Source organism: Callithrix jacchus, chromosome 20 (genome assembly GCF_049354715.1).
Source record: "Callithrix jacchus isolate 240 chromosome 20, calJac240_pri, whole genome shotgun sequence".
NCBI classification, from domain to species: Eukaryota; Metazoa; Chordata; class Mammalia; order Primates; family Cebidae; genus Callithrix; species Callithrix jacchus.
Window position 1 is genome coordinate 13,602,008 of NC_133521.1, and position 17,887 is coordinate 13,619,894.

Consider the following 17,887-nt stretch of genomic DNA (forward strand, 5'->3'; position numbering starts at 1 on the left):
TGTCCTGTGGCCACAGCTCCCTCGCTCACCCTAGCCACCCCCTGCCCTCTTTCTACTCTGTGATCCCCAAACCTGGTCTTTACCATCATCCTGTGATGTCAGCATAAGGATAGATTTAGCCGTCAGGGAGGCCCCGCCAACCCTCTTCCCCAACACCCTCAGCCAACCACTGCCCCTGTCCAAAGGCTCAAATTATGGTGAAAGTGGGTGAATCTGGTAGTGGAGTTCCGCGCAGAGCAGTGAGGGTGAATGCAGAGACAATCACAGAGGTACTCATTACCTTGAACCCCTTCAGGTAACCGCTGAGATTACTTCCAGCCTCCTCTTGCAGCACCCCTCAGTGAGAACACCTCAACATACTGTCTTTCAATTCTCCAGGGCTTCTTTATTTGAACCCATAATAATTCTGGCAGGCCCCAACAGCACAGGATTGGGAGAGATGCATCCCAGTATGAGTCTCCATGGTCGTAATGCCCCAACACACTGCAATGTTACAGGCTAGTAACCAAGAGAAAACCAATTTTTGTAGTAGCTGCCAGAAAGATAATAGAACATAAGGCATGAATCAGCCTCGTAAATTGCAAAACAAGTCAGGCTTCTTTTTGTTCTGTGACTGTTGATGCCAAACCTTTTAGATGTGTAGAAACTAAGCCCTCAGTGCAGTCTCAAGGAGCAGATCCTTCTTCCCTCATCAGATGGTGCTGCCCCCTGTTTGCACAGCTGGGGAAGTCTGGACTAGTACCAGTGAGGAGATGACAGACATCTCTCAAATCTGAATTGGAAGGTCGGGCGCAGTGGCTCACGCCTGTAATCCTAGCACTTGCACTTTGGGAGGCAGAGACTGGCAGATCACTTGAGGTCTGGAGTTCAAGACCAGCCTGGCCAACATGGTGAAACCCTGTCTCCACTAAAAATACAAATATTAGCAGGGCATGGTGGCACTCTAGTGTAATCCCAGCTATTCAGGAGGCTAAAGTGGGAGAATTGCTTGAACCCAGAGGGCAGAGGTTGCAGTGAACCAAGATCACACCACTACACTCCAGCCTGGGTGACAGAGTGAGACTCCACTGAAAAAGAATCTGAATTGCAGCTTTTAGTCTGCGTGGGTGAAGTAGAATTATCCCCATTATACAAATAAGAAAACAGAGAGAAGTGAACTTGACCAAGGATAGACCATTAGGAAGAGAAGCTGGAAAGGAATTAAGATGTCCAGGCCTCCAGCCATGTGCTTTTATCACCCAAAGGATGGAATAAGTAAGCCACATTGGCCCCCAAGCTGTCACCATTGTCTATGGCTCATAGAAGCCTACTAGGAATGGTCCTCCCCTTCTGAAAATACCACCTCTGTAACTCTTAAGATGACCATAACCCTCTGTTGTTACCTATTCACACTCTAGCCTAGCACTTTTAGTTTTGTTAATTTTCTTTGAAAATCAGGGCATGAAATTGAGTGAATGAGTTCCTACAGGGTGAGCTCACTCACAGCTGCTACCCAAGGCTGGGAGTTGCTAGAGAGGCCCAGCCTCTCACTGCACTTGTTTTGTACAGGATGCAGGGGAGAGAGTTGCCAGGACTGCCCATCTGTGGTTTAAACCATATTTCCTCTGATCTCAGAGCATTCCCAGGGTTTCTCAGCCCTTCCGGAACAGTGAGGTGGTCCTGTGGTATAGGAAGCAGAGGCTGATGGCTTTTATCTGCTGGTTTCAGGTATGGATTGATGCTGCAACTCAGATATTTTTTTCCTTGGGGGCTGGATTTGGAGTGTTAATTGCATTTGCCAGTTACAACAAATTTGACAACAACTGTTACAGGTAAGACCTTTCTCAGAACTCTGGGAAGCTCTCAATCTTGGGGGGTTGACCCTTGCATGGATGGCAGAGAGGGTTCTTATCTGGAAGCCAACTCCCCCTGGGCAAGCCACATTTTCTTCTTGTGGACCATCCCGGGCATTCTGTAAACTGCGACGTGGCCTCTGAGGGTCCCAATGACCACATTTCATTTCAGGATGCCTCTTAAACAGAAGTGAGGTGTGGAACTGGGAAAGTTGAGGTCACCAGCATTAGGAGATGGGTAGCTGGGACAGAGGAGAACTGTGCAGATTTCAGTGTGGACAGCATTGCCTGACTCTGTCCATCAGATGCCCAGGCAGGCAGGGGTAGAATATCCCTGCTGCTGAGGGTCTGGCAGGATCAGAGGTGAGATTGCAGGGCAGACTGAGACTCAGAGGACCATGATCTAGCTCAGTTCAGGAAGCACTCAATGCTGCCTCCTGCTGGCCCAGTGCTGTGGGGACTTCAGACACGGGCACAAATTTGGGTTCACTTCCATTATGCTCCGTCCGAGGCTTAAGGCAGAATCATAGTATCTTTGGTACATGACAGAGTCCGATGAACGCATACCAGTGGGACAGGATATAGGGAGGTAAGGAAATGGGGTGATCAGCCCCCTGATAGAAGACAAGCCAATGCATGGAGGTGAATTTGAGATGAACCTTGGAGGATAGTCAGGATTACTCTAGGCAGATGTGGAGTGGACAGCACACACTGTGGGAGAAGGGGGACAACACAGCCAAATACAGGGAGGTGGGTTGTTTATGGGCCAGTGAATTGACTGGTTTCAATTCACTGTACAGAGTATATGATTGTACTGTTCAGAGTACACCTTGAGAGTAATAGAAGATAAATCTATAAGGAAGGTTGGGTCTTCTTAGCAAAGCTCTTGAATGACAGGATGAGGAGTTGGAAGGTGCTGGGAAGCAGCCATGGAAGGTTTGTTGAAGGAGGCTGGTGACTCAATTTCCTGGCAGGAATTTGCCAGTAGACTCTGGTATTGGACTGTTCCATCCATGTGTGGTTAGCCTACTTGCAGGTGGGGCCCTGGATCCATGTGGCAGCGGGAGCTACTGAAGGTGGCATGGCCTTTGAGGCTGGGGCCAGGCTGCAGGTTCTATAACTGGCCCAGCAATCATTGCACAGGGTTGAGGGTGTCAAGGAGCTTGACCTCACTGTGCTTCTTCCCCCAGGGACGCCTTGCTGACCAGCAGCATCAATTGCATCACCAGCTTCGTCTCCGGGTTTGCCATCTTCTCCATCCTTGGTTACATGGCCCATGAACACAAGGTCAACATTGAGGATGTGGCCACAGAAGGTGGGTGGGCAGCCCGCCTGGGCCCCAGCTCACTGAGGAGGGAGCTTATTCTTGGCTGCATGGCTCTGCCTTTGTAGGATCGATAGGCTGTCTGTGGAGGTGTCCAAACCACTCATGTGATTGACTTTCCCTTGAGGTTATTAGTGAGAATTTCAGGCAGTCCCAGGCCCCATGTATGTAACAGAACCTTCCTCTGAGTCAAGCTGGGAAGAAGAGATTTTGGAATGTCCTCTCTGTACCAGCCCGGGGCTAAGCACTTGACATACCTCCACTTAGTTCTCACAGGGCTGCCAGGCAAGTGTCAGTAGACTCACTTTACAGATGAGAAGACTGAGACTCAAGCCAAATAAGTTGTCTGGCATCACCCAGCTAGTGAGCAATGGTACAATAGTGTTCACACCCCAATAGCTCTGGAGCTTGTGCCCTTCCCTGCAGCTTTCCATATCCTTATGGCCACAAAGAAGCTGAGACCTGGGGAAGGGCTACCTCTAATGCACTCCAAGGACCCCAAGCTTTTGTGAGTAAGAATGAATGCCTTGTAGAGTATAGGAGGTGGGGTATGCAGTGTGTAGTCTGTAGCTTACCAGGCAGAAAACTGCTCTCCAGCCTGGCTGTTGGGGGTCAACCTCTCTAATGCACAGGTGAGCTATAAGTTCATGCTGACTTCATCTGTTATCTCTAGACCTGTGTTCTGCTCCACCCACACATGACTGACCAGTTGGGCTCCCAGATGCTCCCCTACCACGTACAGCTCAGACCAATGGTTTCAGCCATTGATGAGGTCCTTGATGTTTCTTACAGGAGCTGGCCTAGTGTTCATCCTGTATCCAGAAGCCATTTCTACCCTGTCTGGATCTACATTCTGGGCTGTCGTGTTTTTCATCATGCTCCTGGCGCTGGGCCTTGACAGCTCAGTAAGTGACCCTGCTCAAGATACCTGTTCCCCATCCACCTGGGCCTGACTCCTCCCCCAACACACAGTCCTGGGCCTGAAGTTCCCACTATTCAAACACCTGGTTAATAGTTGTTTCCAGAAGGCCCTATTTAAATGTAGACCAAAAAAGTGAGTCCTGGCTCAAAAAGATAAGACTTAGGCCAAAGCCAAGAGCCATAGGAACCCCTTTGGCATCTTGGAAATTCAGATGAGTAGAGAGACTTCAGATAAGCCAGCCCTACACTGTCCTCTTGCAAGCGGGGAAATGACTCAGAAGGGACACAGATAGAGTTGTGTTCTCTAAACAGGCATTTTCTCATTATATTTTATCAATAATCAACAGGCCAGGAAGGGTGGCTCATGCCTATAATCCCAGGGCCGTGGAAGGCTGAGGTGAGAGGATTGCTTGAGGCCAGGAGTTTAAGGCCAGACTGTGCAACATAGGGAGACCCCCATCTCTACAAAAAATATTTTTAAAAAAATAGCTCAGTTGTAATCCCAGCACTTTAGGAGTCTGAGGCAGGTGGATCACGAGGTCAAGAGATCGAGACCCTCCTGATCAACATGGTGAAACCCCATCTCTACTAAAAAAATACAAAAAATTAGCTTGGCATGGTGGCGCGTGCCTGTGATCCCAGCTTCTCAGGAGGCTGAGGCAGGAAAATTGCCTGAACCCAGCAGGCGGAGGTTGTGGTGAGCTGAGATCGCGCCATTGCACTCCAGCCTGGGTAACAAGAGCAAAAATCCGTCTCAAAAAAAAAAAAAATAGCTTAGTATGGTGGTATGTACCTGTAGCCCTGGCTACTCAGGAGGCTGAGGTGGGAGGGTCCCATGAGCCCAGGAGTTGGAGGCTGCAGTGAGCTATGATTACATCACTGTACCCCAACCTGGGTTGAGTGAGATCTAGTTTAAAACAAAACAAAACAAAACTCAAAACCCAAACAAACAAATTAAAACAGTTTGGACCTCTGTTTTTATTTGTTCGTTTGGGTTTTGAGTTTTGTTTTGTTTTGAGTTTCTTACATCCTTTTATTTTATCCAAATGTAAGACTGGGTTTAATGATGGCTTTTAAAATCTGTGTCTGCCCCTAGTACATCATGCCTGGAAGTTTGCAAAAAATCTTATGGAAGGGCTGGCACATGGGTTTCCTCCCACTGCCTTTTGCTTTCAGTCAGTAGATCTGCCAGGAGCAGGGTGTTAAGAAGGATTTTGAAGCCGCTTCTGGGCTTGTAATGAAGAATACTAATTTTGATTAACAGTGTCTGCCAAGTTGGCGGGGGAGGGGAGGGGACAGAGGTAGCTTTCATGCTTGTCTGGCCCTCACAGTGGCCTCATAAGGAAACAATCTGCTCATAGCAGTGGGATGTGAGACCCTTTCAGACTCTAAGAGTCTGGAGTTTGAAGTGACCACTGTGCTCGATCGTTAGAAAAGCAGCCCAAAGTCCTTATCAAAAACAACTGTCTGAAGTTCTCAGCACTAGCAGCTCTTCTGCAAGAGTTGTTTCCAGAGACCCTTATTGACGTATAAACCTATGACGTGGGTTTTGGTGTGTTACTGCTTTCACTCCACTATCAGCTTTTCTGTACCCACTAGGGCTGAGTGAAGAGGCAGGAGATGGGTAGCTGTTGAGTAGGGGAGACAGGAGTTGACTTAACCCTCACCCTCTCCCACATAGTTTCTGAGTTCTGAGTTTGCCTGAGAACAGGACAGAAATGGGATGAGAAGATGGGGAGGAAGGCAGGATGTGCTGATTTCTCAAGAGAGGCAAGGCAGCCTGCGGGAGTCCTGGGCTGCAGGAGGCCCTAGGAACCCTGGGGCCTGAGACTGAGGTCCAGATAGACCCTCATTCCCACACTCCACCCCTCCTGGTTCCCTCCAGATGGGAGGCATGGAGGCTATCATCACAGGCCTGGCAGATGACTTCCAGGTCCTGAAGCGACACCGGAAACTCTTCACATTTGGCGTCACCTTCGGCACCTTCCTTCTCGCCCTGTTCTGCATAACCAAGGTGAGTAGGGGCTGGGCTCTGGGTCATGTGGGGCCTCTGGGCAGATTCTCAGTCAAACATTGGGGCTCAGCTCAGGGAGAACAATGCGGGACTCAGCGTCCTCGACCCAGTGGTCTTCTTCCACCACTGATGCTGAGGATTCCACTCAATCCTGTTAATTATTTATTGACCTGAGGGGCAGCAAAAGTCCCTTTGAAACCCATCTAACTCTTTATTGGCTGAAACTGAGGTAACTGTACCATAACCACAACAGCACCACACCCCTGCGGCCTGTGGTCTCAAACAGGGTTCTGAGCAAGTGGGATGGGGGCAGGTAAGAGTTGATGGACACAACAGTCAGTGCCCATGTTTGGCCAAAAAGGTCCTCAGGCTTCTTCTCTCCCTGCCCCAGGGTGGAATTTATGTGCTGACCCTCCTGGACACCTTTGCTGCTGGGACCTCCATCCTTTTTGCTGTACTCATGGAGGCCATCGGAGTTTCCTGGTTTTATGGTATGCGAGTGTGTGGAAAAGCCTCAGCTTTCCATTTCCAGGACAGGCCCCTAAAATTCCAGAGTCCAGCAAGTTGCTTCTTGGGAACAAATCTCAATCCTTGGCTCATCTTTGGATGAACCTGCCCTTAACAGGAGGCTGCAAAGGCCCCTGAGGGTATCCAACATCAGCTTCTAGAAGAAGAACCCTTAGGAAAATGCTGACCCCCCAAGTCATACAATTCATTCTACCAGGGGTTGCCAGATTTAGCAAATACAACACAGGGTGCCTAGTTAAACTTGAATTTCAGATAAATAACAAATCATTATTTGGTATAAGTATAGCCCAAATGTTGCATCGGAGATACTTATACTAATTTTTTTCCTTTATTTATGTGAAATTCAAACTTAATTGGGTATCCTGTATTTTTTCTGGAAAACCTGTTTTGGAAGGGAACTGAGAGAATATTTTACAAACCTTAAATGTGTTAATTGTTTGTTTTCCCCTAACTGTCACACCAACATGTTAGTTCTGTTCTCACTCTGCTGCCACTCAGAGAAAGAATCAATGGAAGAGGCTGGGCTCTGCTATCAGGCTGAAGTCAGGGAATGTGCTGTATGTATAGTTGTATTCGTTATTTTCAGAGCAAGCGTAAGCAAGAGGAAAGAGCTGGGCTTTGGAGTCAGGCCAACCGGCTGTGGAATCTGGGGCAAATCCCCTCACCTCTCTGAGCCCAGGTTTCCCACTGACAAGTTCATTGCGGTGGCACATGAAAGGGGATTCTGGTCTGGAGTTTGTCCTCTCCCTCATTCTGCATTACAAAGTGCCATCCCAACTCTCCCGAGTCCCAGGGTGTCAGCATCTTGCCCCACTGCCCTGCTCTCCACCTGGGGCCAGAAGCTCATGGGAGGACCTGGCCCTGGCTGTCACACAAGCCGTTGTAACAGGCCTGCCCTGTGTGTGCACAGGAGTGGACAGGTTCAGCAATGACATCCAGCAGATGATGGGGTTCAGGCCGGGCCTGTACTGGAGACTGTGCTGGAAGTTCGTCAGCCCTGCCTTCCTCCTGGTGTGTAGTGTCTGCCGGGAAGCCCTGCATGTGGGGAGCGGGGTGTGCCCAGGATGGAGCTGGGTGAGGGTATTTGCTGCTTAAGGGGGAGGCTCTGGGATACAGAGGCCCTGGTCATGTAGAGGGGTCACTTGGGATGCTTGGCCCTGTGGATAACATGGTAGGCATCCACCTTACTGGGGGGTTCTCGAGCGGGGTTCGGGTCCCTGGGAGCTGTTATGCCTGCTCCAAAGTCACCTTTTGTTCTTCCTCTTTGCTTGTTCCCTGTCATCTCTGCCTCCTTTTGATTATCACTTACTTCCTGAATTCTTGATTCTCCATCTCTTCCTCTCTCCCTCCTTCCTCCTTTCCTCCCTTCACTGTGATGCTCACTGCTCTTCATTTCTCTCCCACCTCCTTCTCTCTTTCCCTTCTTGTCGCTCTTCTGCCCTGTCTTCCCTTCTCTCCCTTCCCTGCCCATCCCTAGTTCGTGGTCGTGGTCAGCATCATCAACTTCAAGCCACTCAGCTATGATGACTATATCTTCCCGCCCTGGGCCAACTGGGTGGGGTGGGGCATCTCCCTGTCTTCCATGGTCCTGGTGCCCATCTACATGATCTACAAGTTCCTCAGCACACAGGGCTCTCTTTGGGAGGTGAGCTCTGGGCCTCCCCAGGGGAACCGGGTGGGAGGTGGCTGAGGGGGATGGGAGGGTTCTCATTCCTGTTGGGTTGGGGAAGGGAGATAGAAGGACACAGAAGCTAGGGCCAGACGGATCCACCTCATTGGCCAGGTTATTTCCCCTGATGAGCCTCAGTTTCCACATCTATGTCCTGGAGATAATACCTCATGCCCCGAAAAGAAAAAGTAAGCACTTAGCACAGTGTCTGGTGCACAAGTGGTGTTCGATACATATTCCTTGGGGGTGAGCTCTGGCCTGGAGTTCACTAAGGATTGATTAGAGAGACTACCTGAAACCAGCTCACTCTCGTGTCCCCATCTTGTCATTTCCCCAGATGCCCCAGCTCTCCCCGTCCAAGCCCACTGTGATCTGCTCCACCTGGTTTTCACCTGCCTCTTTCCAGAACCTAATAATCTGATCAGCCTAAGCCAGAGATTTCTGAACTATATTTTCTTTCTATGCATTCTGCATATATGTCAATATTTATACATGTGTATATATATATATATGGGTGAGTGTGTGTATATATACACATATGTACATATATATATACACACGCACATTTATATAAATATTTAGGAAACAGTGCCCTTTATCCTGAAATTATGCCATTCCTATTTGATTAAAATATCCTTTCTTTCATAAACTAAAAGTGATAGTCTTACTCATATCCTTACTTTACAGAACAAAGATTTCATTCCTTCATTCCTTTATCCACTCACTTGGAAGGTATTTATTGGGACCCTGATATATGCCGGGCAGTATTCGAGACACTAGACAAAAATTCCTGCCCTTATGGAGTTCACATTCTAATGAAGGTCAGGTAAACAAAATGGAAGGCAGTGAGCCACACGGGAACGAAAGGAAGGGAGTGTCCAACGGACAGTCCCCACCCTCAATCTTTGTGATACGTTTCCTGTCTGTGAAATCCGTAAGTTGGAGGGGGGCCTCTGTTCTGGGTTACTGGGAGGATCAGTGTTCAGTGACGTCGTTCTAGACATGGGAACTGGGACCTGAGCTTTCTATTCTCTACACTTCGGGCGGGGGAAGGCTTCCAGCTATCAGTGATCAATTGTTGGTTCAGAACACATGGCTTGAGACCCTGAAAGTGTCCCCACTGCAGGAAGGCTTCCCTGATTCCCTGCAGGGCCAGAGGCCTCCTTCCATACTCCCCCTGCTGCACTTTCTCCAATCTGGGTCTAAGACGACGTGTGTGTTTGTTCATTGCCAGTCCCTTACATGGGCTGTAAGATCCCCCATAGTAGAGACAGCATGGGTCTCCTTCAAGTCTGGATCCACAGAGCCTAGCCCCATGTCTGACCACAGTAGGCAGCTCAAGAAACACTGGTTGGATGAATGACTCAATGGACGAGCTCCACAAACAAGACTGGAGGTGTCTTGTACAGACCACGAATGCTGTCCACGTGGGGCAGCAGGGCCAAATAGCAGGCGGCCCTCATCTGGGGGTGTAGCCAGGTTGCCAGAAAGGTATCCCTGAGCCAAGCTGAGGCCTCCTCTCCTCCTCCTTTCAGAGACTGGCCTATGGCATCACACCAGAGAACGAGCACCACCTGGTGGCTCAGAGGGACATCAGACAGTTCCAGGTGGGTGCAGCCCGGCCCTCTGGGGTGGGGATCATAAGGGCAGGCCCTGGCTGTTCCCTCCTGTGCACTGCCCAAGGCTGGACCTCACAGCCAGAAAACCCAGAAACCCAGTGTGAGCTGTAGTCCACAGGGGTGTGGTGTCAGGGTCAGAGCAGGAGAGGGACCGTCCTCTGCCTTCTATCAGCCCATGCCTGCCCCTCTGCTCCTTGATCCTGAGATGCCAAATGCCCAGTCTTTCCTATAACTCTGTTTAACCCCTATGAGTTGTTGCCATGGAGTGTCACCAACCATGCTGAAAATTCCTTATCTTGAAGGAAGAGCTGCAATACCTTGACCAAGTATTAGAGCATGCAGGGCGAACACATTGGCCAAAGGGGAAAGGGATGGGGGACAGGGAGGCTCCTGCAAGCCCATGGCCTCAGGCTTGCCGTGTGACTTTGGGGAGGTTCTGCTGCCCTTTTGGGGCTGCTGTGACAGTTAGGGAATTGACCTGCATGTTCCCTGAGGTCCGTGAAGGAAGGGGGTGATTTTCTGCCTCCTCTGCTTCCTGCTGCCCCCACCAGCTGGCCCTTGCTCCTGTCGGTCGCCACCATGTCATCAAGTCCCCTCTTTCTCTGCAGTCAAAACACTGGCTGGCCATCTGAGCCTGTCCGGAAGAGAAGGAGGAACCCCCATGCCAACGCCCGGATCACAACCAGCTGCTTCACTCCCACTGCGGACACCATCTTGGGATTCCTCCGCTGGAAGCTGTCCTTCTGATCTTCTCTTCTTTTACCAATTACAAATGATTTCATGGCTCTAGTTTTTGTTCGCCTTCTGTGCATCTGGCCTGGGGGCTGTTAGCTCAGAGGAGAGGAGCAAACAGGAAATTGACTTCTGTCTCGTCCCGTTTGTTTCAGGGGAAGTCTCTCGTACTTTGGGAGCCTGCTGAAGCGAGGTCCTGAGGTCGGAAACCCCCATCACATTTGCTTAGACTTTGGGCACAGAAGTTCTTAGTTGACCACATCAGAGGGAGGATGGGTTTTTGATCAGACGCCAATAAAACAAAAATCAAACATGAAGTCCGGCTGAGTTTAGTGGGGTGGATGGGGAAGGTACATAGACCCTCCTTTTCTTGCCTACCCAAGAGCCCTCTCGTGCCTGAGGCTCAGCCCAGGAGTTAGATTTATTTGTCCCTAAAATGAAGTCAGTGGATAGATGCTTTGTGGGATTTGGAGTAGAAACCTCCATAGTAGAAACCTTCATGGTTGATTTTCACTCTGGCCAATCTGAGTTTGATGAGTGTGTTCTGGAACATTCCTCCAGCTTCTGGTGGTCAGATGGCCCAGAGCGACGGGGTCCAGGAGGAAGAGGGTAAATGAACCATAGTGAGCAAGTTCTAGGAGGTGCCTATATCAGACAAGCTGGTAGAGGCCACTAGGCAAGCCGTGACTACTGAGGCCTCATGCTGCTCTTGCTCTGTGAGACACACGGAGCCCAGAAAACCCATTTGCGCTTCCTGATACCTGCCTGGGGAAACGGAGACGGGCCAAGTGAGGCCGCACATGTGTCCTCACCATGCTGTCCTCACAAAGCCAGGTGGGTGCCCAACGGCAGCCTGACAGGCTGTTGTGTTAATTTCTTGTTCTTGGACACCTGCACAGCCTCCCCCTGGGAATATCCTGGAGTGGACCCAGGGATCGTGAGAAATGGAGAGTTGACTGTAAACACTCTCATGCACTAGATGCGGCACCTTGGAGGGCAGGGTGAGACAAGCAGCGCAGAAATACTCTCTCAAGTGGAGGGGAGAATATTATGAGTGGATGGAACATGGTGGTGGTTTCAGAAAACGTCTCTAGGTTTACTTCTGATACAAGCTTGCATTTGGTGCCCTCTGGTGGTGGTGAAGGTGATCAGTAAGAGAAGTGATTCCTACTTTGCTAAATTGGTGGCATCTTTGGGAGGGGTTTCTGTTTCTGGTTAGAGTCTCTCACACCCTTGTTGGAGGGATTTGTATTCTGACTGTGGGAGCTCCTGTTGCAGGATCTTGGGAAGAAATAAAAAGGCCGCTGCACTCGCACATTGAGAAGGTGCTTCGCCTAAAACTAGGGTGTCACTGAGTCTGGTGAATCCTACGGAAAGAGGGTTATGAGGGGACCAGGGTCGGGCAGGGAGATGGTTGTGTCTCCCAGGGCTCTGAGGTTTCCTTGCTGGGTCAGGGTCAGGCTCCTCGGGTCATTCTGTAGATTAAAAAAGGGCAATTCAGGAGACTTTGAATCCTTCCATGTAAAAAAGGTCAGCTGAAAGCCTGAGACAGCACAGGTGGCAGGTGTCTTGAAGCCCTATGAACAATGAGGAGAACAATCAGGTCAGGATCTGGGCCCCATTGGTAACTTTGAATCCTCCCGTGAAGGGTAACTTCTTCCCAGATGTTACCATTTTTTTTTTGTAATAAAGCACTTTTACCTACATTACCTCCCATCTGCCCAGTGGGGACTGCAGGGCTATAGCTTCTATCTCCCAATTTCCCAGGTGAGAAAACCAAGGCTCAGCATTTCAGTCACTCTTGCTTAAGGTTTCTCAGCAACTAACAGATCAAGTTGGACCTTCAATTCAATTCACATCCCTTGACTCTCAGCCCAGAGCACTTTGAGATTCCCTGCACAATATGGTTTACCTCATCCAGCGCTGTCATTTCTAAAAAAACTCATTCAAGTGCCAAGGGAATATTTCTTAGCAAAAGAACAATGTGTTGGAGGATGGGAAGAAGTGAGAGAATGCCATGTATTTTCCTCTAGCTGGTTTCCAGAGAGGAAACTATTCAGCTCCTCTCTTTTGATGAATGTAATCACTCTTCGGAACAGTTGGACATGAAAAGCTGAGTCTACTTGGCTGAAATGAGAGCAAGCAGTCAGCAAAGCCTGTATGCATTAGAGCAGGGGCATGCTTCTGAGAGAGCCTGCCATTTCCTCTTTGCCATCTGCATGTGGCCCCTTCTGCCTCCAGACATTTGTCCCAGGGGTGAATCGGAGATGTGGTGCTAGTTGAATCAACACCGAACCAACGCAATGGTGCTGCCTTGCGGCAGAAGTTAGCTCCTGAATCTGCCAGGGGGAGGGGGAAGAACCTGGCTCCAAGTCCAGTCCCCCCGGAGGGTGGGGGTACCCAGAAAGCCCTTGGAAGTTCTCAGGGAGGTGCTTAGAGACCATTTGGGTTTACCTTTCCCACCCACATGTAATGGAGAGAGAGTATGTGCTTTGTGTTATGTTAAGTCATGTTTGACTTCCTTTTTGTAGCCTTTTTTTAATAGCAGAGGTCGCCCAGGGCAAGGGTGCTGTGTACTGTATATGACACTTGACACTTTTGATATTTTGTCAGGTTTTTAAAGAGTTATTATTTTTCATGAAATGTAAAATATCAGTTTGAGATCATCACATTTACATCTACTCAATGTCTAGTTATTTAACACCCACCTGTTAGCCTTCATTGTAGATGAAGATAAGACAAGGGAGAAAGAGAGCTACCAAGTCTTGCCAGATATCCCGCTGAACAGAAATCCCCGAAGCTGCCTTAATTCTCAAAGGAAGTTGCTGCTCAGATGGGAGCCAGTTCCTGCCATAGGATCTGTTTTCCAGCCTCGCTAATGTGAGACTGAAGCATTCTTACCAAAGAAGTCATTTCTTAGTAAAGAAGCCCACTGAACTCACTTCATTTGTTTATTTCCTTCAAAAGCTGCAGAAGAGAGAAAAACAGAGAAGGCGCGTAGTGTGGCGGAAACAGAACCGCATGTAGAGTTTTACAGAATCGGATGTGCAGACCATGTGTGGCCTGAGGATAGTGGCTTCATCTTTGGGGGTTTCAAGGTTCTTTGTCTTTAAAATCAGGGATTGTATCAGATCATCAAAGTTCCCATTCCATTAAAGACATCCCTGCATGTCTCCATAATGATGTTCTCCTGTTACATTTACAATGAAGGAAACACATCACCTAACTTTAAGAATTTTGCAGAATGAACTGATGACCAATGATCTCTCTATCGGAGAAATGTCAGATGTCTAGCCTTCAGAACTTTGATTTTTCTGGACATTCAATAGTTCCCCTTTCTCAGATATTTTTAGCTGATTCCAGAAACACTTGGTATTTGTTTTTAATCCAATCCTTTTGTTTAGAGGCATTGGAGGGTAACACGTTGTCATGTCCTGTGAGTCCCGGGATCCACAGCTCTGCTGTGGTTGCAGAAGCCACTGAAACATTGGTGAATATGAAGTCACTTTTGGGATACCTGCCCTCATCCCTTTGTCTCTCTGCTTCTGTGTAAATAAAGACTGTTTTGATTGTGTCCTCTCTGTGTCATGGACTGTTCCAATGTCATGCAGATTTCTGTGTCTGATTTGGATTTATTTTAAAAACAGTTCTCTTCGTGGAAATATAACTGTACAGAATAATAAAGAGTTTTTCCTGGGCTACGTATCTGGTAGTGGAGTTCCGAATGCTTTCTTTCGTGAAGGTAGAATGCTACAAATTCTGTAAGGCAAGTGGGTGTGTCTATGATCAGCTTCCAGCTAGTAAAAAAGAGCTTCTGGTCATAGTGACTCACCTTTTAATCAAATAACTCTTTTTAGAATCTATGGAAAAAGAGATTGGAAGGGGTTAAATCTGTAATCTTAGCTTTGAGATCAGCATATATTTTTAAATAAAAAGAGGGCACCAGGTTTAGTTTAGTTTTCTTTTCTAAGGCTGAGTTTCAAGGGGCTCAGAACCTCCTGTTTGATTGAATTAAATACACAATTTAGTACATGTGTGAATTTTTCTGGGGAGAGGGATACATTCACATGTATCTAAGTCTCTGTTTGGGGAAGATGTAAACTGAATGTTGTCATTTGTTTGGAGAAGATGTGAACTTACAGGTAATTATTTTTAGTAGAAGCCAGCAAGCAGAGAGTGACACCAATATAAAAGAGGTGCTGTCAAATAAGTATTCAGTCAATGTCTTCAAACATGTAAAGGCCACCAGAGAGTATGTGGTGGGCCCACGTGCTGAAATGCCGCCAATGGTAGGAAGTCCAGGAAGACAGCTTGCAAGATTTGACCAGAACAGAGAATGGGCTGTTGCTGGAAGTGGTAATTCCAGCTTTGGAAATATGCAAGCAGATAGCAGGCAATGTCTCCTGGGGATGCGATGTCAGGTGGAATTGGGGGAGGGAGGTTAAACAACCCCTAAGGTCCCTTCCATTTGGAGCTCTTAGGGTTTTCTTTGGACAGTTATAAGCCAGCCTGGAACAGCAGCACTGGGAGATGCAAATACATCCATGCCAAGGATCCTGGGGTAGGAGTGGTTTGGCCTCACAAATTGGAGTTGGGCAGACATCCCAGAGAGACTGTTATCATTCTGATCATTTTGTTTCAACCCAGAATTGGTGTTGGGCTTTATTATAGTGAATCAAACAGAAGGCAGCTGTGCTTCTGGCATTCCCTTGTGCCTGCCGAGATCTAGTGAGCAGTGGTCCTGTGGGAGGAGGAGAGGGAGGCTGGTCCAGATCTTTCGTGGGGTTGATGAAGGAGCTGGCTGCCCAGGCTTCTACCCTTCCCTTAGGCTGGCAGTACAGTAGGAGAAGCTGGAGGAACACAGATGAGCCTCACTGTAGGTATCTGGTAGGCTTCTGAATTTTCCCCAACTGAAGTGCACCCCACCCTATTTCTGGAGATTGGATAGCTTCATTTTTACTTCCTTCCCAAAGGCACTGATGCACGTGGTCTCTCTCTGGGGCTCAATTTTTTCCTCTGTACAGTGGATCAGGAGTAGTCAGAACTAAGTATTCATGAATGGGCTTCAACATTTTTCAGAACCTTCTGAGATTAAATGCAAATTTTTGTTTGAATGAATTAGAACTCAGTTTTGGGGAAAGAGGGTCCATACATTCATCAGATTTTCAAATATTTAAAACCCACAAGTATATATTATCTTTGGGGGCCTCTCTCTTCTGCTGATACACGGCATCAGTCTCTGCCCTTCAACCCAAACTAAATAAGAATGACAATAGACCTTATTTCTGAATCTCCGTCACCCTGCATTATGTTGACTTTGTTTTTGTTTGTTTGTTTCTGAGACAATGTTTCACTCTATTGCCCAGGCTGGAGTGCAGTGGTGCGATGGCAGCTCACAGCATCTTGACCTCCTGGGCTCAAAGTGATCCTCCCACCTCACCTCCTGAGTAGATGGGATTACAAGTACGTGCCATCTCAGTAGGCTAATTTTGTTTTTGGTAGAGACAGTGACTCACTACGTTGCCCAGGCTGGTCTCAAACTCCCGGCCTCAAGCAAGTCTCCTGCCTCAGCTTCTGAGTAGCTGGGATTACAGGTGTGGGCCACTAGACCTGGCTTGACTTTTCATATCAATCATCCCACAGCAAATACCTCATTTTTACCCCTGACAATGATCCTGCAAGATAGGCAGCAACAGGAACACCGTGCCCACTGGACAGATGAGACAATTGAGGCTGGAGTTGAGAAGTGACCCGCCTAAGGTCACACAGCTACCAAAGGGCCAAGTCAGGTCCCCTACATATTAAATTCAGTGTCCTATGGAAATAAGGTGGGGTGGGGGCCAGACAAGTCCTGACAGACACCACAGAACTGTGGGAAGGGACTGCAGAGCTACGAGAACTCGGTCACCTAACTGGAGCTTCTTGCAAGGGACTGGGAACATTGCTTTGTCATACAGTCTCAAACAGGACTGGAAGGATCAATGCCGTTAGGGACTAAGACTCTGGAAAAGTTTTGGCCCCCTCAGTGTCCACTTGAGACCAGCTACTCTGATGTGATGACTGAGTCATGTGGGACAAGTCATTGCTAAGCCTCAGTTCTCCCAGGTGTAAAATGAGATTGTTGGATGGGGTGATTCCGTAAAGTCCTTTCTGTTTCTGACCCTGTGAGATACACTCAGAGACCTGGCATAAAGTTGATGGGCTAATTCTTATGAAGCCGTAAATGGCTACTTTGTCAGGCAGAGAGGGATAAAGGCGGGAGTTGCTGCCTTTTGTTCACCCTGTGAGTTTAGTGCAGGGCTTGGCAAACTATTTCTGTAAAGGTCTCTGTGGTGACTTCTCAACTGCTGTTGTAGCATGAAAGTCACCTTATTTGTAAATGTCAAGTGGTGGGCTGGATTTGGTCTGAAGTCTGCGGTTTGCAGACCTTTGGTTTGGTGTAAAGAGTGAAGGATCCAGAGTTGGCCTAGGCCTGGGTTTGAGTCTCAGCTTTACCACTGACTGCTGTGGAATCTTGGACAAGTCATGTAAAACTTTCAAAGTCTTTCTTCTTTCTGAAGAATGAGAATAAGATTGCCACAAGGGAGTTTTCAGGAAGTTGAAACAAGGTAATGTACACTTAGAGCAACTCTCTGGGGCCACAGTGCCTGGATTAAAACCCTGGTTCCATCACTCCACAGTGAGAATCCCTGGGCAAGTTACATAACTTCCCTATGCCTCCGTTTATCATCAATAAATGGGGATGACAGTACTGACCCCCAATAGGGTCACAGGCAGGATTAAATGTTAATATTGTATTCAGAATAGTACCAGCTACACAGCTTAACCTACTGTATATTCAGTCAATGTCAGCTACAGGATGAATGTCTGTTTCTTCCTCTCACCACCTCTGCCTATTTCGAAGGCAACCCAGCTACCACTGTTTTTCATAAGGTCAAATCAGTGCCTGTGTCCTCGTCTTCTCTGATCCCCTCCTTAGGATGGTGCCCTCCTTAGGATGATGCCCTTGAATTTGGGTCTCAGTAGCCAAATCAAAATTTCCCTGGATCTGAGTGCATGCAACCACCTGGGCAGGAGGTTGAAGCTTCTGGCAATCCCGAGCTCCACAGACCTTGCCTCCTGCAGGACACAGCTGTCCCATAAGCCCTCGGCTGTTAGCCCCCATTAGACTACTAACATGAGAGATGTTACTCTAGGCCAACCCTGGTCTCGGTTATGAGGCAGAAAGGGAGGAGACAGAGGCAGACT

The 17,887-nt window shown here is 48.3% G+C and overlaps 1 protein-coding gene across 2 annotated transcripts in view; it reads left to right on the forward strand.

Moving 5' to 3' along the window:
* SLC6A2 (solute carrier family 6 member 2) overlaps positions 1–14,344 on the forward strand; it is a 49,446-nt gene extending 35,102 nt beyond the window's left edge. The window contains exons 6-14 of one of the 2 annotated variants that reach the window (XM_035281993.3): positions 1,708–1,811; positions 3,023–3,147; positions 3,949–4,061; positions 5,963–6,091; positions 6,483–6,582; positions 7,530–7,630; positions 8,097–8,264; positions 9,824–9,895; positions 10,516–14,344. In XM_035281993.3, coding sequence (XP_035137884.1) covers positions 1,708–1,811; positions 3,023–3,147; positions 3,949–4,061; positions 5,963–6,091; positions 6,483–6,582; positions 7,530–7,630; positions 8,097–8,264; positions 9,824–9,895; positions 10,516–10,539 — 936 coding nt within the window. In that variant the 3' untranslated portion in view covers positions 10,540–14,344. Of the gene's footprint in view, positions 1–1,707; positions 1,812–3,022; positions 3,148–3,948; positions 4,062–5,962; positions 6,092–6,482; positions 6,583–7,529; positions 7,631–8,096; positions 8,265–8,975; positions 9,160–9,823; positions 9,896–10,515 lie in introns of those variants that run through there. The other variant, XM_078357798.1, reaches the window with a different exon arrangement.
* The last annotated feature ends 3,543 nt before the right edge of the window (positions 14,345–17,887 follow it).